The sequence below is a fragment of the Corvus moneduloides genome, chromosome 1 (assembly GCF_009650955.1).
Source record: "Corvus moneduloides isolate bCorMon1 chromosome 1, bCorMon1.pri, whole genome shotgun sequence".
NCBI classification, from domain to species: domain Eukaryota; kingdom Metazoa; phylum Chordata; class Aves; order Passeriformes; family Corvidae; genus Corvus; species Corvus moneduloides.
Window position 1 is genome coordinate 146931584 of NC_045476.1, and position 20213 is coordinate 146951796.

General features: G+C 39.4%; 1 protein-coding gene and 1 long non-coding RNA gene across 2 annotated transcripts; one reads left to right on the forward strand and one right to left on the reverse strand.

Annotated features, from left to right (window-relative positions):
• Positions 1-1882: 1882 nt before the first annotated feature.
• Positions 1883-9516, reverse strand: ABRA (actin binding Rho activating protein). Its single transcript, XM_032131419.1, has 2 exons — positions 8732-9516; positions 1883-4510 (listed from the first exon to the last, which is right to left on the reverse strand). The coding sequence occupies exons 1-2, from the start codon at positions 9481-9483 to the stop codon at positions 4033-4035; spliced, it is 1230 nt and encodes a 409-aa protein (XP_031987310.1). The 5' UTR covers positions 9484-9516; the 3' UTR covers positions 1883-4032.
• On the forward strand, positions 9487-19192 carry LOC116454627. Its single transcript, XR_004244149.1, has 2 exons — positions 9487-15870; positions 18982-19192. It is a non-coding gene; the product is annotated as an uncharacterized LOC116454627 (long non-coding RNA).
• The last annotated feature ends 1021 nt before the right edge of the window (positions 19193-20213 follow it).

Below are 20213 nucleotides of genomic sequence, written 5' to 3' on the forward strand. Positions count from 1 at the left end.
CTTATGAGACCCATTATCTGGAGTTCACTGCCAGAAGGCTGTGTCTCAGCATACAGTACTTGGATGGATTCACTGAGTAACTCGATGTTTTGTTTGGGTACCTGGGATCCAAACACGGGGTTCTTAAAGTATCATCTTTTGGCTCTAAATCCTATCTGTGAGTTACTGCTTTTGTGTAACCTGCAAAAAGGTCATAATTTATGACATATGGCTTGTGCTTACATCTTCCTGCTCACCTGTTTATATTGCACTGGAGTTATTTTTTTGTACAGGAATTAGAATGTCTGCATAAAACTTGCTCTTGGAAGATGAGTAAAAACACTGACTAGTCCTTCAACTTCAAATAAAAAAATAATAATGTATTCTTCAGTATTTGAATCTTAAATCTCACTTTTATATTCTCCCTTCATAAAAGAACAGATGTCATCAGGGTGTTTTACTGTTGTCTCTGCAGTTTGGAGCTCAGTTAAGGGAACAAACCTCTCCTCTTTCTCCACTTAAGAGTACATGCTACTGCAATGATACAGAGCTACACTGTGGTTCTGGAGCAGAGAGAGGAATTGTCCAGCCAAGGAAATGGTGTACACTTGGTGTAGTATGTGCAAAACAAAGTGGTCCTGCTGGCTATCTCACTGCAGAAGTGCCAGTGCCAGCTCTGCTTTCTGCTGTCCTGCTTACCTGACAAGCTTCGTAATTGTAGTTTGTTTTCTGTTGTGATCATTACACTGCTAATAGTACACATGCTGTTGAATGCTAAACTGCTTTGTGCCCTGAGGTGTCAGCAGTGGCTTTAGTTGAGATGTTGGGGTGGTGCAATGTGTTGGACTAGGGCTTGCCAGTATTTGTTCTGTGATCAGTGATGATTGAACACATCCACAAATGTTATGCTGTTCACTACAGCAAATTTTATTTCAATAGCCTTCCCCTGTTTTAAAAATGGGCTGTGTTACTGAACCTTGGCTGCACAGAAGCATTTTTAAAGAAGGAATTATTGCTGTGGAGGAGGGAGCTGATTTCTGCTGGGTGGGATACATGCCCAGTGAACATCCACTTGCTTCAAGCCACTGCAGCAACTGTGGTAAGACTTTGAAAAATAGAAAGGTGTAAACATCAAATTTATTTCTTCTGATGCAAGTTCTATGCTGTCACTTAAGCTTGATAGCTGTGTTAGAATATGAAAAATGTATGTAAGTTCCTACAGAAAAAGAGACAAGTTTTTCACTACCAAGGATGTGCAAAAGCAACACAAGCCTTAGACAGGAGAGTGCAGGAGCGCTGTTTCAAGTAAAACATTTTGGGGGTGAATACAGTATTTAAGAAAATAATGTGCAACTTTAAGCTACCATGAGACTACCTGAGAGTTGCTCATTGTCTAAAAGGTTAAGGATTTTATTTTCAAATCAAGTCAGAACTAGGAAAGCAGGTCTTAAATAAAAATTTACAGAGACTGCTTTAATCAAGCAGGTTTTGACCTTTATCATCTCTCTGCTTAGAATCTTTAAATTTGGCAGAGTTTGTGCTAGTTTCACGGGAATGTAACACAGTATACTAGTAGAGTTAGGCTGGGTAATTAATGGAGTACTTTTGTTTGGTTGGTTTTTAATGAGTTCAGATGTATTTTCTCCTACTTTTCATGGATAAACTTGTCACACAGCTTTGTGTGAAAAAATGTTATAAAGCGTATAACCTACATGAAATGCTTCCATACACCATAACTTATATCAATATTTAATATTTCTCTTCGACAAAAAAGGTAAATTCTTCTCAGAAATTGGAAGGCTTTGCATGATACTGCCTACACAAAGGTAAATAGTGGAGGGTAGTTATGTCACGTGATTTTCTCATCCGATTGGAAATAAAATAGTTTGCGTGGAAGAATAGAAAAAGTTTAGGGTTTGGTTTATTTTGCATAGATTTTAACATTGAGATGACTGAATGGGAGGCTTACGTTATCTGCAGTGAGCTATAGTTTGAAGAAGTATAGCAGTAATTACATTGTTACAGCTGCTGTTTCCTGTGGTAGGATGAGAATTCTCATGAGCAGAAATATGTAATTCACTTAACACTAACATGCCTTTAGTGCGTATTCTTTGCACAGGTATTTTGTTTAAGGTCTGTTGCCATGTGCCCTGAAATCTTTTTCTGGTGCATTGGACAGAGAAGCCTTCACAGGAAATATTTTAACAGCCTGTGAGAAGAAGAATGTGCTTACATTTTGAAGCAACTTACTGATATTTTAGTTCACAGAATATGTGCACGTATTTGTTTTCTAGTGTGTGGCAGAATAACCCAAGAAATAATTAAGGGTTTTATTTATAGTTCATGTATTCCTTTGACAACAAAATTTTGTCAAGACAATTTAGACAGCTTTAAAGGTCATTATATAAAGACATAATAAGCTAAGAATATGCAGATAAAAATTATATAAGTATTGCACTAAGATAGAAGTTTTGTAGTTCAGCTTGAGTAGTCTAAGACATCTCAAGAAAACATTAAATGAGCTCCACTGCTTCCATCTTACAATTAATTTTTTCTTCCTTAGAGTCACATAATATAACTATGCCTAAAATACTAATGATTTACATAGAATAGATGTAGTAGTCAGTTCTTGTATCACTAAGTTATAAAACATTTTGTTTATTTGTACATTGGAGCTTCAAACTGGAGTACCTGTACTCAAAAGAGCATTATTTGTTTTATCAGAGAGACAAGATGTTCATAGACCTTTACTTCTGTAAGAAGATATTTGCTCTTTCAGTTTGAAAGAATCTTAAGGGGGAAAAGACCACTTCCTTTTTCATTATTTGCCCAGGCATCTGCTCTGAAACAAACGGTTTTCTTGTGAAATACACACATTTTACCAGGAGAGCTATTTTTACTGTAGTAGAGAAATAGTGGTCTCTCTAATCCTGTAAGCAGTGGAGACCTTACAGAGGTCTCAGAGTTGTCCTAGAAATATTAGTTCATTAGCATTTAGTCCTCTTCAGCATCATCTGGACTGAAATACATTGTTTCAGTAGCATTGAAATGGCAAATGCTGTAAAGTTAGGTCAGTATTTCTGTGTAATGCGGAGCAACATTTTACTCAAAGTTATGAACACTGTTTCTCTCTTTTCTCACAGAGATACATTTCAATGGAAGTTGATGATTTTAGTCAACTTTTTTGCTGTATACAAAAGTACAAGTACCTGGCTAGTTTTTATATGATACATATTATTTTTCCCTGTACTTAAAGGAACAGTATCTGCATAGATAATCAGATGCGACATTGCACAATGTTGCATAGAAGGTGTTTTTTAGGTAGCTGTCTAATCAAAACTTTTTTATTCATTACATTCCAACCTCCATAAGTTTATGAAACTATCTAAAAAATTAGTTATATAAATACAATAAATATATAAAACCCCATTTATAAAAAGAAGGATTTTTACAAAATATGTAAGAGAAAGCTGGGTCAACAGTTGCCACAAGATAATACTGCAGTAGTAGTTGCATATCCTGCTTGTAACATGAACCAATGTGGTATCCTTGATTCTGTATTAAAATAAGATCATTTTACTTGTATATAAATAAATTAATTAGGAAATGCATGCACAAGACCATTTTGCTGATCAAAAACTTGGTCTGAGTCTATATTGTCATTCAGCTTCTGATCTGACATATTTCATATTCCTGATATGCCAGTTTAAATAGGCTGGGAATATCTTAATGTAAGAAGAAGTAGAAATTGGAAGTAATTTGTAGCTATTTATATTGCTATGGGCTTTTATCATCAGCTGCTTATATTCATATAGATTTTTCTCCTTATTTTTCATGTAGTAATTAACTTAATTGTCCTGCAAGCACTTCTGGTACAGAATGAAGTCCATTTGGATGCTTGGGTTATCATGCATTAGTTATAAATTACGTATTTCAAAAAATACTCTTTTCTATGTGGTGAACAGGGGAATCTTATATTCAATATGTGTAAATGCTAGTGGCAAGGGAGAAGGGGAGAAAAGTTTTCCAAAAGTTGTTCTGGTTATAGCCTACTTATTTTAATAAAGTAATTATGACATTATCATCCCTTCCTTGCCATAACATTTCTCCCTCAAAGTCCACCAGCCCGTGTTTCCTGGCTCTCATCAGAATCCCAACAACCTTATCTGAAATACGAACATATCTGTCGAAGAGTTCCCCAAAAGTGACTTGGATCTTGCCGTCGGGCCGTGGCCTAGCCATGGATTCAATGATGAAGCACATGTCCCTGATCTCCCGGTGGATGTGCTCCTCAGCTCTCTTGGCTCTCTCAGCGGTTTTGGTTCCTTCCTTGGGATGGCCGTATCCTTCATCTCCTTTGTGCAGGCGCGTGGACATGGCCAGCTCGTGGTCAAACTCCTCGCTGAAGGGGTTCAGCTTCTGCGTTATGATGTGCTGGTCGGCCCATTCCTGCCACCTGTCCTTGAGGCTGTGCACGGCGCTGCATTTCCTGCGCGCCTTGCTCCGCGCCTCCTCGCCCAGCCGGCTGGCGCTGAAAGACACAGAGCACACCTGAGCTTTGCAGCTCCTCGTTTCCTGATGCACTTCTGCTGTTTATTGGTCTGCTGTAACTGGGTTACTGTGTTTTTTGAGACGAGCTGGAATCCACCAGGTGGCATGAGTTCACCATTTCTAAATTAGTTCTCTAGGGGCTGTTCGTCCACATTCAGTTTGCACTCAGAGGCAAGTTCCATGATCAGAGCTTTATCCTGTCTACGCTACCACCTTCCAGCCCCGATCTGAGCCTGTTTTAACAAACTTTTCCCCAGAATGACTTAATTCTGTAAGGGAGCAAAACAGTATGTTGCTGATAACCTGCACTTTCTGTACCTTTCCCATTCCTGCCTGCCTGGCCAAGCCTGAAATGTGCCTGAGCTGAGGTTAGAGATGCTGATTGCTGTAAGTGTATGACCTGGCTGAAAACTAGAGGGTAGTGCCTAGAAAAATCTGTCCTCTGTAATAGATGTCAATGATTAAAGCAACAACAAAAAGCTAATCGAGTGCAGTAGCTCTGTCTATGCTTCTCCGTTTGAAGTATGGTTCTGAACAAATACTGAAGTCAAAAATTCACATTCCCATGGGTAGGGTAGAAGCCTTAAAGTGTCAAGGTCAAAGGATAAGGAAAGACCTTCAGAGTTTTTTTTCTTTCTTTCTTTCTTTCTGTGTGTGTGTAATAGTTCTGGATGATTGCAGGCAGACGCTCTTTCCTCTCGTGGCCAATCCCACATGTTGTGGGGGAGCTATAGATAGTCTGAGCTAGTCTTTGTGCTGTCCACGTCCTGTCTGTGTGTACGTACAGAACTCAGCTAGGGACTATGCTGTTCTGTGGCTGTGCCAAAGTAATTTGTTTTCTAGTATTTTTACTCCACAAAAGCTGCTCTGAGACCTCTCCAGCAATGTCAGCTGAATATTAACAGTAATGCTGGAGAATCAAGATACGCTTAGAAAAACAGTACACAGGGCTGCAAAGTTGCAGAGAATTCTGTTCCCCTGCTGTTTGGACAGTCCTTTGTTTTCTACTAAGCTGGTTGAAATAGAGAATAGGAGTCATAGAGATGTCCCCAGTTCAGATCTGTGCACCAGAAAAATGCCAGTACTGGGCAGGGCTATGTTAGGGCAAGAATTGCAAACGCTTAGTGCCAGGGATAGAAAAAGAACTGGGAGAGCTGCGCTACTTTATTACCTGTGGAGCTGCCCTAAGATTGGCTTAGCTGTATTGAGAAACTGTGTTTAAAAAACTCCAAAATACTCTTCCTTATCAATCTGGTGAAAAAACATCAAAAGAATTGAGCATACTGAGTTGCCAAGTAAGTGCACCTTTCTGTGGTGTGACACGGAGCATCCTGAGAGTAGGCAGTGTGTCTGTACCTGTGATTTTGTGTGTGTAAGTGATTTAACAGGTAGGTGTTGGCAGGAAAGCATTAAGATATACCAGTGGGATAAAGCTACACAATTTGGTTTCCCAACAATAAACCAAGTGCTCCTCTATATAAGCTATTGTCATACAGAGAAAGGGAAAGCTGTGATCCTTTGTCCCTTCACCTGAATTGTGCCTTCGTTGCCCAGAGGAGCTGTGGGCACAGGTTATGGAAAGGAATTCGTCTCCTGAAGCTTATGGCTATTCCAAAGGCCTCAGAAACCCTGTGCAGCACAGTCTGAACTCCAGCTGAAGCTCAGATTGCTTCACCAGCTCTTCTTGGGGGAAGGTATCAGTTAAGGCAGGGGGGGAAAAAAATCCTAAGTGAATCAAAATTGCCTCAAAGAACTGATGCCAGCAGTTTCAGTGGAGTTGATGAGATATCATCATGGAAGGCTTATCCCTCAGCCACAGCCAGCTGCTCCCCCTTCTCTCCAGGGACTATGACCTCTGAGAAAGTCCCAGAGCTTCAGTTCCCCAGGTTGAGTGGAGAGAAGAGGGGGAGTGACACAGCAGAAGGCTGTGAAATCTTTGTTGTCTGCTTTAATTTAACAGTCTAGAATGTATTCCCTCCTTTTTCTACTGAAACTAATTTTCCTTTCTAGCAGAATATTATCACCTTCCTCATCCAAATCATCTTCTTAGTGGTTGAGAAAACCACCGTCTTATCTATCCTTTTGCTTTTATCGTGCCTCATGTGGGTTTGAAAAAACCTACTTTTTTAATGCATCTTCTAATTTAACCATTTCTGGTGGCTGGAGTGCCATTTTTGCCGTTGTTTAGCTTAATGATAAGTTAACAATGTGAGTTGTGTACACATAGAAGCATTTTTTCATGTTTCTACTGCACCTACACAAAGGATTGTGCATCCAAAGTGAAGTTTTGAACTTTCATCCACTGTAAGAAGTGCTTTATGTGTAACAATCAACTAAGTTAACCTGTTAACCAGAACAATCATCCTAAATGTGTTCTAGTTGCTAGATGCATTCTGACCTTCTAGGCAAATAATGTCCAGGTTGCATATTCACACTGATTCTGTCTGTAGGGGAAAGGTATGAATTCCTTTTAATGTTTGGAGTTTCATATCCCTTTGCTGCATGGCTTTTGCTCCTAAGCTGGAACAAAATAGTGTCTCTTATGCCAGTAGGATTTAACAGGCCTTCTACCAAGGAAACAACCTTATTCCAGTAAGTGGTGCAGCTGGAAATAATGAAGGTGCTGATGTGAGGAAAACAGAATACTTGCACTGATGCTTTTTTCCTGGAACATAGAGAGGAAAATGGGAGATACTCTTTAATAACTGTGTACTTATGAAGTTTTTGAAGAAGATTAAACCACATTGAAAGGTTCGTAAAGGTAGCAGGCTGAAATATGATATTCTGAGGCTGTAAAATAATTTTAAAAAAGGAATAGTTAAATCCAGTCCTGATAGCAGCACTGTAAGTGCAGAAAATTATTTTTGTGTCCGATTTCAGTGGAAGAGAGAGCTCTAAGTAACACAGAGGGTGTTATTTCAATCATTTGGACCACAGTAAATATGGCTTATCAATCTTTTTTCTAGGTAGACATACAAAGGAAATGAAAGTTTAACAGAAGTTAGAAAGTTGGTCTTTTTCTACTGTAATATTTGAAACTGAGCAAATTGTTTTAATTGAAGTTGTTTACAGAAAAGTGCTGCAAATGTATCCTTTTTCCACTGTATATTTGGGATCTTTGGTTTGAGGTCCTAACTTCTGTGAAAGGACGGTGCACATAGTCCTTACCAAAAGCAGGTACCACAAACTTGCAAGCCCTAGGTTACTGGAGAGCTTTTTTCACTTGGGCTGTTGACCATTTTCTTCTTACAGGAGCTGACTGCTCAGCTGTACAGCAAAGCATCATTCTAATCCCATCTGAATAGCTAAAATAGCTCTGGGGGTGTGTGTTCAGCTAGCTGTGCTAAAAGGTGCTGTATGTTGAAATCCATAACTGTGTTAGTCACGGTCTAATGGTCATGGTAGTGCTCATCAGTAGTGAGGTGTAAAACCAAAACAGGGGCCATGATACAGCCTGCCTGTCTGCCTGCAGAAAGATCACAAAGTCTGTTTTGGCATTTTCATCAGTTTTTCATCATTGGTGCTGATCCAGTTTTTCATTTCTGGAAAGGCAATTAAAATATGGTATGAACTTGGGGTCCAAGATACTGTGAAGGTTTCCTTTCTTTGAATTGGTGAATTCCAAATTCGTGGAAAGCTTCCAAAGAGAAGAAGTGAACCCAACTTTTGGTAAGAAGTACTTGGAAATAATTCCTGCAACATTAATTTGGGACACCCTCTGCAAATGGCTCCTGAGAATATTTACAATTTATACTAAGCAAAATAATGAATAAGTATTTGGAAATATTACTCGTCAAATATATTGATTTAGACAACGTTTGATGAAATAAATGAATAGCTGAGGGCTCTAGATGAGATAAAATTTGTGATTCTGAAATATGGACTGAAGTATTAAGAAGTAAGTAGTTATTTTGATGAACCAGTGTGAAAATTAAATATAATTAATATCTCCCAAATAGAACTTCCTGACTTTGTGTATTAGGTACATAGCACATAAAATCCTGGGCTGCAGTCTGATGTTGTTGACTAACTTAAACACAAAGTGATATGTGAAAGGTCTCCTGAATTTGGATTAATTTCTTCTGAGTCAAGAATAATAGTTTATCGTTGACCACTTCCTGCCATTTCCCCACCCATCTTCCTCATGGAAAGCTGTATCCCTCTGCCATTTGTGTTGATGTAATGAAGATTCTTTACTTACAGAGATGGTACAGGCCGTTTAATCTTCACAGCCGTCACTTCCCGGTCACTGTCTTCCTGCTCGAGCTTGTCCTCTGCTTCCCCATAGCCACTGTCCTGGGCATCCAGGCTGTCATCACGGCACTTAAGGAGCAGCTCTTCCTTGGCCCCATCTTTGTCCTCTTCTTCCATCTTCTCCCAGCCCTTGGTCAGCTCTGATACCACGTTTGAACACTTTCTCCTTATGGTTGAAGGTAATTTGCTGCTAAGAATTTTGTCAATAGCACTTGATTCTTCTTTGAGTTTGGTCATCTCGGAGCTGCTGTTGTTGTTCTCGTATCTTTCACTGAGGAGGCTGACATCACCCCCTCGTTCATAGGCTTTGCTGACAACTGTTTTGGTCACCTCTTTGCTTTTAATGCTGAACATTTTGAGGGCTTCATCTGATTCCCTTGATTTTTTTTCAGCATCTCTTATTGTCACCCATTTCTTTGCTGAGGATTTTTCATCATCTTTTTCTTGGTCCCTCTTGACAGATGGAATTTGCCATTTTTGAAAGGAACTTTCTTGTACAGGCTGAACTGATGAGCTTTCTGCAGTGGGGACCCATCCAGAGGGCTCTTGCTCTTGCTTTATGTGGTGGTCAGATGCCCACTGCTGCCAACCTCGTGCCAAGCTGAAGACCTGGCTGGCCATTCGGATCTTGTGGACAGCCCTTTTCACAGGAGCAGTGCTCGGCTTTTCTTCAGGAGCCATGTTGCTGTCTGCTGCCATCCTGGCTTCTCCCCTTCTTATGCTCAGCACCTTCTGAATGGACTTCCTGAAGTGAATAATGCCCTCTGAAGAGGGCCACACAGATTTAAATAGAAGCAGGAGCAGTTGATGCCTGTGGAAAATATGTGAAACGCTTCTCTCAGAGATATAGTATCCTCACTGTTGCAGAGGTCTTTTTTTAAAACGTGGGGTTACATTTCATCACAGGATATGAATGATGCATGACGTAAACAGCGTGACACAGACCTGCTCTGGAAATAGCAGGAAAGTAACAGGTCCTTTAGTCCCCCGCCCCAGGACTGCTGAATTCCCAGTTTGTTGACAAGGGTCTTGTTCTTTTGCAAATGCTGCACTTGGGTTAGAGATCCTGATCGCAGGGACTGAAAATGCTAAATGTGAAGTGTTGTCAGTTGCTAACAACTTCGGCCACAGTGGACACGCCTTATCATCACAAGAAAATAGTGGTCCTTGTCATGGAGTGTGAAGCCAGAAGCAAGTTATAATTGAGACATTTTAGAGGTATTTCCTAAAAAGGTACTAGGTGACTTTTTCTTATTGCTTGTGTGTCTGAGGAAATCGAGGTTTGTTAATTTTTTAAAAGGTATTTATGTGTTCTCTTCCCATTCATTATCTATTAATGTCTCTCTCTTTAGAACATACCTTCGGGGGGGCCTGGGAACATTATCATGTTTAGTGTCAGCACTAAGGAGGAGGGAATCACTATGTCTGGTGATCAGTATAGTGAGTCTGACTTGATCAGATGGATGAATAATCTCCAAGTTTTAGGGCTTTGAAAAATAAAATGATAACCTATTTAATTTCTCACTGCTTTTCAAGAGAGTTATATACAGCATAATTATGTTTACTGTGTACAGTGTAGAAAAAATCAGTTTTTCTGGGAAACCTTGTGATTTTCTTCGTTCCAGAGGGCTTCCTAAAGTATATTCATATTTGAATTTGTAAAATTGTTTAATGAATTGATACATCCATTGTTGAATGGTAATAAACAGACATTTTTCTGAGATGTAGTCCTATGATATCTTATTTCTTAGTATAATGTTTCCTAAATAGGAACGGAAAATGTCATTGCTTTTTTGATCCATCATACCTTGCAGATTACAAGATGACCTGTGGCACTTGCCATGTGGTGCTCTGAGGCACACTGAACTTCAAGGAATTCTGTTGGCTTTGTTGGTGTTACATCAGAGATAAATATGGACTCTTGTATTCTGCCTTTTTTTTAATCTTCTGTCTGTTAAAGGCTGGGCTGTTTTAAGAAGGTCAGATCATATTTAGCCCTTGATTAACACAGTAAGACTACATCATACCTTTGACTTCCATGTAGAATTCCTCATTAATCTGTGGAGTAATTTCCTCTTCAAAACCGATGACATAATGTAAGCTAGTGTTGCTATTAGGTATTTACTCATGCTTTTATTTTAGAAAGAAATGTATCACCTCTGTGTACTGTACAGTCTCAGCTATTGCCCATTGCATCATAGCTGTGAGATGACATTGTGAGATGTACCCATACAATTGATTAAGGAGCATGTGTTACCAAACATTTATTTTGGAGTCATTTTAAGTCTGATCAGGAATGGGACCTCCTTGTGCTTAAAATTAACATGTCTATGCATGCATGCACACAACATGTTCATACATAGGTATGTTCCCTAAAATACAAGGAAGAGGCAAGTGAAAGAAAATAATGCACATGCAGAATAGGAGTATTACACCAGTTCATGATGTCATTCTGAGTGGTCTCTGGAATGTAAGAGTGGCTGAGGCTTTAAGAATGAGCTGAAAGCTAAATACATAAGGGGTAGGGCCAAGGAAGGACTGCAGTGAAACAAGTGACTGTGGAAGGACAATCCTGGAGTGTAAGGCAGGGTCAGCTCCACCTCCATGTGTCCTGGATCCTGTTTTACCTGCTCTTAAAGACTAGCAGCAGTAGGTACTCCCCACTGTCTAGGCAATCTATTCCCTTGGTTAACTGGCTGTACTTTGCAATCAAAGACCTCTGCTCAGTTTGTTACTGCCAATACCCTTGAAGTTCTCAAACCCTTTTTCTCTCATACAATATTTGCAAGTAGTGGTACTGAAATTTGTGGCACTGAAAAATAATTACATTCCTGAGGAATGTTTAGAAATTACAGTACATTTCAAATATGTTGTTAATAAAGAGACTCCTGGTTTTCTTCTAACAGACTTGACCTTGGCATACTGGTCATAATCCCACAGACTTAATGCTTACATAGTTTAGATAAATGACAATGAAAGGTTACAGACTAATGAAAAACACTAAGATTACAGATCTAAACTACTATTAAATCCATATTGCACAACAATATGTTAAACAAGTGTTTGGTTAAAATTGGTCACTATATTAAGTTGAAGTGTTATCACAGATTTGTCCAAAGTGTCAGTGAAACTTTGATATAATTATCCGGAGGATAACTGTCTTTATGATGCTTAATTTTAGTGTGTACAATGATGTTGTCTTGAATGTGTTGAATGATGTCTCATTCTATATGGTAATGGTAATGCTGACAGCAAGAAGTTAATTATAAATTATGTTTGAATCACCCAGTGATATTCATACTTTGGGGGTTGTTTACTTTGCAGATGTTTTATTACTATAAGACTAGAATTTATTACTTCAGGATTTTAAATTTTTATTCTTAATGAAATAACTAGCCAAGGTTACATTTCTGCATGTAATCTCCCTACTGTGACTTCTACAAGCCAATATCCAGCCCTAAAGGCACAGGTATGTTTTAGGCAGGCTGGACCTGAACCACATTTTCTATGTGTCTTCCATACATCACAAGGTCAAAAAATATACTCCAAATGCACAGCAAGGCTTGGTGAGGATGACTGTCACAGGCTTTCACAAGTGCAGAAACTATCCTTGAGGCCAGAGTCGAGTGACCGCTTCTTGAAGGAGAAAGTATTTACTTTGATGAGCAAGCTTGACACATGCTGAGGTTGTAAACTCCCTTGTCCTTCAGCCTGGCTGCCTATACTTCTGGGATTTAATCTCTTTGACACCTTTAGACAAGTCTGCACATGTCCCTAAAACTTTGTTGCTGCTTGTGGATTGCTGCATTTTACATAATACCTCTGATTTCCTGAATCCACAGTTGTGAAGGACCAGCTGAGGGGTTGCTAATGTCAGAGGTAAAAGTTGGGATGTTTTTCCTGTGTGGTGGTTTGGTTTTGTTTTCCCTCTGGATGGATTTTTCTCTGTGTAGTTATAAACTATTTAAAAATCCTTTAATTTTCTCTTTGCTGTAGAACATTAACAGTCTCTGGGAGACCAGTTTGCCATCAAATTTTTTTGGTTTCATGTAAGGATGATTAATTTTAAAAGTAGGACTGTATCCTTCATACATATCTTTACCTTGTCAGATTTTGACATAAGTTATTCAATGGTTTTGATGCCAAGGAATTTAATTTTGAACCAATTGTAAGTGTATGAAAGATGCTGTCTTCCTCCCGAGAGGTAGTGGTGAATAACGAGAACAAGATGTGTTTCTTAAGTATAACCAGCTGCCATTATCAGGAATCTCAGAAATTCTTTTCACCATGACACAGTTACAGTAAATTGTGTCATAATGCCATACGTTGCCAGTTATCGCAGGAAACCTGGGAAAAGAGTTAGAGTTTGGGATTTCCTTATTTTTAGAGTTCACATCAAACATATTCCTTCTAACAACAGCAGTGAGCAACTGTGTCTCATTCAGTGTGCAGTTTCATGGACAATCCAGGTGTCTGAGCTCCAAGAAATGGATGCTCCTGAGCCTGTGGACTGGGTCATGTCCAGCCATTAACTGAAAGTAGTTACTGCATTTATTGGTGCAGTTTTTTATATTTGCATCCTATATCTGGCCATAGCCTTTTTTGTTTAACTGAAATTGTGTTCTACTGAGAAATTATCCCTGTGTAATTAACATGGAAATTTGAGTCTGCATTTGATTATGTGTCATCAGGATTTAACTATATGAGAGATCAGGGCTTATCCGTGACCTATCATGACAGCACTGCTTTGTGAAGAAAATAAATCCAACAAACTGTCAAGAAAGCCCTGGTCAGAACCAAGGCTGAAAGACTCTTAGTTGTGAAAGGATAATGGAGGAGAGGGAAGAACTGCTATCCAGTAACAGCAGCTGCAGTGAGTGAGTTGTGGAGCGCAGCCCCAGAGCTCCTCTCCCTCCAGGTGTGACAGATTTCAATACAAGCCACCCAAGTAATAGAAAACAGCCCTGTGAATTCTGAACTGGCTGAGGATGAGAATTCAGCATAATTTTTCACTGCAGTCTGGTAGAGAGACCTTGCTGTTAGAGCTGACAGAAACCCAATTCGGGATGCAAAGATGCATCCACATATCTTCAAGTTCCTACACAAGCCCTGCTACTCAAGTGACAAAGCTCTTTGCTCCCTTGAAAATCTTATTCCTCTAAAGTTGTCTTCACTTTTCAGAAGATGAAAACTAGGACTGGGATGGAGACCCTTAAAGCACTTTGGCACCCTTTTCCTACTTTTGCATATAGTGCCCACAGCTTCACTTGGGAGATGCCTGCAAGAAATCCATACAAGTTTAATCAGATTTATACAGGAAAGGAAAGCAGAGGTAAGACCACATGCTTTTAGTCCCATTTTACCTTTGAGTATAAATACACCTCTTATCTGATTACCTGTAGTAAATGAACAGAAACAAGTAACAAGCAGTAATGAAGCAATTTTCTCTAAAACTGTAAACAAACATTTGCAGGAAATCATTTGCATCAGGCATTTAGTTCTCCTTGCATTATGATGGAATTTCTGAAGGTAATTTAAATAAGATAGCCTTTAAACTAAATCCACAAATATGTTGCTATTCAAGTTTATATTGATTGTATCTATTTGTCAGTGAATGGTTATCCTTTTCTAATAAGAAAATTATTTAATATTATAAGTAATTTAATTTTGTGATTCCAGCTTGCTGAAATACCTTAGTTTAAAGTTTACCTAGAAATAGTCTTATGGCTTTGAGAATATGGCCTTATTGCTGCTGTTGAAATCTGAGCAGAACACTGGATACGAGGAATTTAAAGTCTTCACATAACTTTGCAATACAAGACAGACGGGAGGCATACCAGAAAAGGAGAACTTGAAATCAGACACCTGGATGTAATGTGAGAGATAATAAATGTATTTTACACATCTATAAGAAAGAAATCACAGGTTAAAAAAAAAAAAAAATAAAAGCACAGTTCTATAAAGTCAAAATATGTTACAAACAAGAGATAAGAGGCATAATCAAATCAGTGTCCTCCAGGTATTAACAAGGCAGTGTTCCCATGCATTGTGGCTTTTATTTTTCAGGTTAATATTAACTGCATGTTTCTGCTAATGGCTGTTTCTCAGATATCAAGGTGGCAAATGTGCAAGGAAAATAGAATTTTCACAATTTAAAAAAAATTCCTGTCAGGGAGAGTGTCACTAATTGGAGTAGTACAAATCAGAACTGAATGAACCACTTTATAAGTGTTTGCTTTATCATTAGTCTTATCAAAGTGCATTTACTTCCAGGTATCACTGCACATGCATCACTTGGTTCTCCTGTATCGTCTTTACAGTCTACTGTATTTATTAACATATCAAAATCTGTCAATAAAAAAATTAAAAAACATAAACAGTTGTGCCTTTGATGTACATAATGGACCTACCATGGGTTTTTGGAAGGAACATTGAAAATTTACATTTAACTTCTAACAGAGTTGCTAGTAATTGTTTTTACATTATAAGTATTGCAACTTAAAAAAATTAAAATCTTAGTTTCTGAAATTATCATTTGAGAATGGAGCAGAAAACAGACTGGAAATTTTAGGAAATATGTTTGAATGCAGAAAAACCTATATGAAAAAAGTAAAAAACCCCAGAAGAATGGAGTCTGTGTATCATATAAATGCAATATTTCATGATTTGCTTTAAAGTGTAACTCATAACCAATCTCAGAACTCAGGAAACAGGCCTATCTCAGTATAATTTTAGTATTTTATTGTGAAGATTTTTTAATATTCACTGAGGGAAATACCTTGAATTAGGCAAATACTGCATATTTTTTTTAATCTATCAACTGGCTAAATCAATTAGCATCTTTTCAGTGCCTCAGTCAAAATCATGCTCAGCTCTTCTGTTATTCCATATCCTGAAAGATCCTGACACAAAGGATTGTTTGAAAGAATTGATGTTACAGCCCAGATTTGGAGGTATCTATGGTAAAAAGCAGAAATCCTCTTGACTAATTCATTGTGATTTTTCTTGCAGTGTGGGGGATCTCATTTTAAAGGTGATACCATGGTGCTGAGGCTGTAACCTGTGACTGTGATTCTTGACCTTTGGGTAAGGCAGATGGAGTCTCCCGGGTGCCATTGGCTCTGCCTGCTCCCCCCACTATCACATTCCACTGCAGCAGGCGGGACAGAGCCTTATTTATTAGTTCCCACTTAGCCACCAGCTGCTCTAACAGCATGCAGCTGTGTTGTTGTTAGCACGGGCGCAGCCCTGGCTTTGCCGTCTTTAAGCGAGTGGAAGTGCGCTGGCCAGCCTGCGAGAGGAGCTCTGCTTTCCGGAGCTGCCTGCAGGAACCCCGCCGACTTTTGGTGTCAAGAAGTGAGTGATGGGAATTGCTGGAAGATCATGTGGTAATTACAGTGCCGTATGGATGTTTCCATGGCTCATGACTAAGCTTCAAATGCCAAAGAATCTGGCAATGAAGAGCCCCAATGATGGGACTAGTTTTGATCAGAAACTTCCAAACACATTAGATTGAATTACACACCTACCTCATTTTAAAACTATGCTTCAGACATCTGCCTTACTTCTTACGTTATGTAACAGTAATTAATGGGCCATGAATATGGGGTAAAAGTCTTTGCAAAAAGAAAGTGAGAGTAGAGGAGTGTGAGCTTGAGGTCATTATTTAAAACTGCCCATCATTTGATTTGCAGTATGGCAGCAAGCTATGCATTCCTCTTGGATATAAGGATACCTAATTGCTGGTAGCAGCACCCAAACTGGAGTGAGCTGTTCTGGGAGGGAGTAACAAGTATCTACTCATTTTTGTCATCAACTTGGTCTTCTAATTGTGTAGCTTCCTCATGCTTCAGCACAGGGACAGCTATGCCTGTTAATCCAGGGAACAACTTAGCGGCTCAAAATACAGGTTAGTGTACTAACAGTGATTTCAAGGGAAAAATCAACTTCCTCATCCCCTTTTCTTGACTGAACGAACTCAATGTCCCTCACAATGGTGTCAGCCATTTCAGCACAGAAAATCTGAGGAGGTGGTGAATTTTGAAGTGTGGGTTTTGATATTTGAAAGTATGTGACTGGTCGCCTTGAGGTGTTTTGCTTCTCAAGCAAGGTAACTGATTGTAGTTCTCACTGGACTGGAGACCTGGGCCTTCCTAGCTCTTTCCCTACTGACTTTTCACTTTTTCTTTCACTGCTGACTTAAATCTTGTATATCCCAGGAGATTTGTAGGCTTGGAATTTGACTGAACACTAACAAGTTCAGTATTATCACACAGCTCCAGAGTGCTTCCTTAGCTTTTCTAGCTCTTTTCTTAAAATAAAGGAGAAACACGTTTACGTTTGAAGAGTGTTATGGTACTCACATCACTTGACTGGATATAGTAATTTGGACCTATTGTATTTTTCTTTTTTCTCTGTGAAACCTATTAAGGTTTGTGGCAGAGGTCAGTTGCTGTGTCCCTGAGGGCTTAATAGGTTTCCCAATATAATAACAATGTCAGAATTTTAAATCGGTTGAAAATAATCTACTTTTGCTCTTTCCTTAGCCATACGATTGCCAATAATTTTTTTGCTTTGGAATTACTGCACTATATCAATACTGATCTTTATTTCTCTCTTGGTATTTCTCTTCAGATAGTGATTTATAAAGTTCCAGGTTTACTCAGGAAAGAAAGAGAAAGTGGTTGGGAGGTTTTGAATGGTAGGAGAGATGTAGTAAGGATGAAAGTCTTCTCGCCTTACCTTTGAACCCATGGGAATCACATGAGAAGCATTTCAGTGCGTGGAATCCACAGGCAAAGGCTGATACCAGACAGAGTACTGAGCAGGGATATGTACTTCTTTAAGGCCTCTCCTATTTTGTGAGCTGAATAATAAAAAAGGTGTGGTTTACTCAAGCCCTAAGGATACAGTATTCCACACAACTGGCAGCTTAGGAAAAATCCTTTTCAGGAAGTGTATCTGCTGTGCATACAGTAAAACTGCGATTAAAAGAGTTGGATGTAGGAAGAACATTTCTCATGTCGTCGTTTAGGAGGTACTTGTTCTGAAGTGCTTCAAGGGCACTTTCTCCTGAGATTCCATGGGGGAGGCCTTGTGCTGTGATGAGCCCTTGGGGCAGCTCCTGTGCCTCCACCACTGTTTTCAGCTCCCGTGGAGTGTACAGTTCTCCTGTGGCATGTACAGTGCTCCCGTGGAGTGCACAGTGCTCCCATGGAGTGTACAGCTCTCCTGTGGCATGTACAGTGCTCCCGTGGAGTGTACAGTTCTCCTGTGGCATGTACAGTGCTCTGACAGAGTGTACAGTGCTCTGACAGAGTGTACAGTGCTCTGACAGAGTGTGCAGTGCTCTGGCTCCCTGAGCAGCTCCTCCCACTCATGCTGCTTACAAGTCCTCCCTGTGCTGGCAGGACTGGATACATGAAGAGGCCAGGAGGCTGAGCACTGCTGCAGGAGACTGCCTGTCCCCAGCATCCGCAGCGGAGTCCATGGTGCCAGGTAATGAAGGTCTTTAAAGAGTGTCATGGGAAGAGTCAGATACCCAGATAAGGGCTCCACAACAACTGGCCTGCTGAGGTGGTCTAAGGGAAGAAGACCTTCTTCTGTTGTTTTTTAGTGAGAATTTGTGATCCTGAAATGTTTATAGGAATAACACTTGGTAGTAAATAAAGTAGGTTTACAATGCAGAAGAATGTCTAAAGGAAAATTTGATTTCTATGACTGAGCATAATTTTATCTAACTTTATCTAATCTTCAGTAAATCACTACTGAGCCATTCCATCTTCCATATTTGTGCATTTGCCTCTGGTTCAGTATGGTTCCTTGATGTTTACTGCAAACAGCACAGAGACTATAGTCCCTCTGTGGAACAGTACTTTTTGGAAATTGCAGTATTAGACACAGATCATATTGCTGTAGTTTTCTTATTTTAAAAATATATTTTGTTTTCTACATGAAAACTACACTGGATGTCTTACTGTAAGCATATTTAATGTTTTAATACAGAAAGCAGTGCAAGTCTAGGGAAATCTGAAAGAAACAGATTCTGACATTACTTCTACTGATTAAGGCTCATTACACAGGGACATTCAATAACACTAGTGCATGCACTGGCAAGATAAGTGATCATTATCTGATCCAATGAAGGGTATTGGTCCATCAGATAATGAAGAAACTTGTATTTTTATTGAGCTACAGAAAAGCCCTTGTTACCGGGACGGGAAGATATGCACAAGTGTGGACAAACCAGATGATGAAGGGCATGGAATGGAATTCATGGTTCCTGGCTGCCCAGGCTAGAGGTGCAGAGCTAAATGGTGGCAGTGATGAATGCAGATATCACATACCAACACAAAGGTAAGTAGTCACTGTGTAATCACCCAAATAAATCTGAATACATGATCAATATTTCTTTGCGTGCTGGATGGTTTTTCCCTGTGGAACTCATGACACATCTTACTATATGCATTTTAGGCAAGTGTTCCCCCTGTTCATTTGGCAGCTGCTAACTTTAATGTGTTTGAGAATAACAATGCCAGCAGTTTTAAAAGTGCTTCAGTGGCATTGAAAATCAGAGAAACAACAATGTATCACGAGTTCGTTTTAGAAATATCTTTGTAGGTTAACATGATTTAGCTCCTACCCACTCCATTCTAAAAACTTAATTTGTCTGTCTTTACTGTCATGAATAATCCTAAGCATTTGCCATAGGACATTTATATACATGCCTAACTCTAGAAGGACTTTAATCACAGAATCAGAATCTCAGAATAACAGAATGTGTCAGGTTGGAAGGGACCACAGTGGGTCATCTGGTCCAACCTCCCTGCTCAAGCAGAGTCATCCCAGAATACATGGCACAGGATTGCGTCCAGAAGCTTCTTGAATATTTCTGGTGAGGGAGACTCCACAACCTCTCTGGGCAAAATCTTTCATCAAAATAAAGCTCTTGATCCAAGGCTGCTCAGGTACTTTTGTAACTGAAAATGTAGTGGCTTCTTTTGGAGAGAATTTGTAAGAAGCACGTGAAGTTCTGAAGCAATAGCCAGCAAACTTCTCTGCCAAATTCCCCTCGACTTTGTGCTGAAAATTTTGCATCCTGTGTGATTCTAGGACAGAACAAGAAGCAAAGGTCCTTGTGACTGTTTGAACATGACACCACGGGTTGCAGAAGAAATAATAACAGGATGAAGATACCAGCACTGATCCAGAGCCTTCTTACTGGACAAAACCAGACAGATATGTTCTCCTGTTTAATGAGTAGTGTGGGTGCGGAGCTATCACTCCCTCTGTTTGCACACTGGTATTGTCTATCTACACTCATGTTTGATATGTTCCTACAGCTTAGCTCTTTTCTATATTTCAGCTGCTTTCTAAATAAGGGAATTTTCATTGCCTAGGCAGGACTAGTTCATATAATTGCACGACTG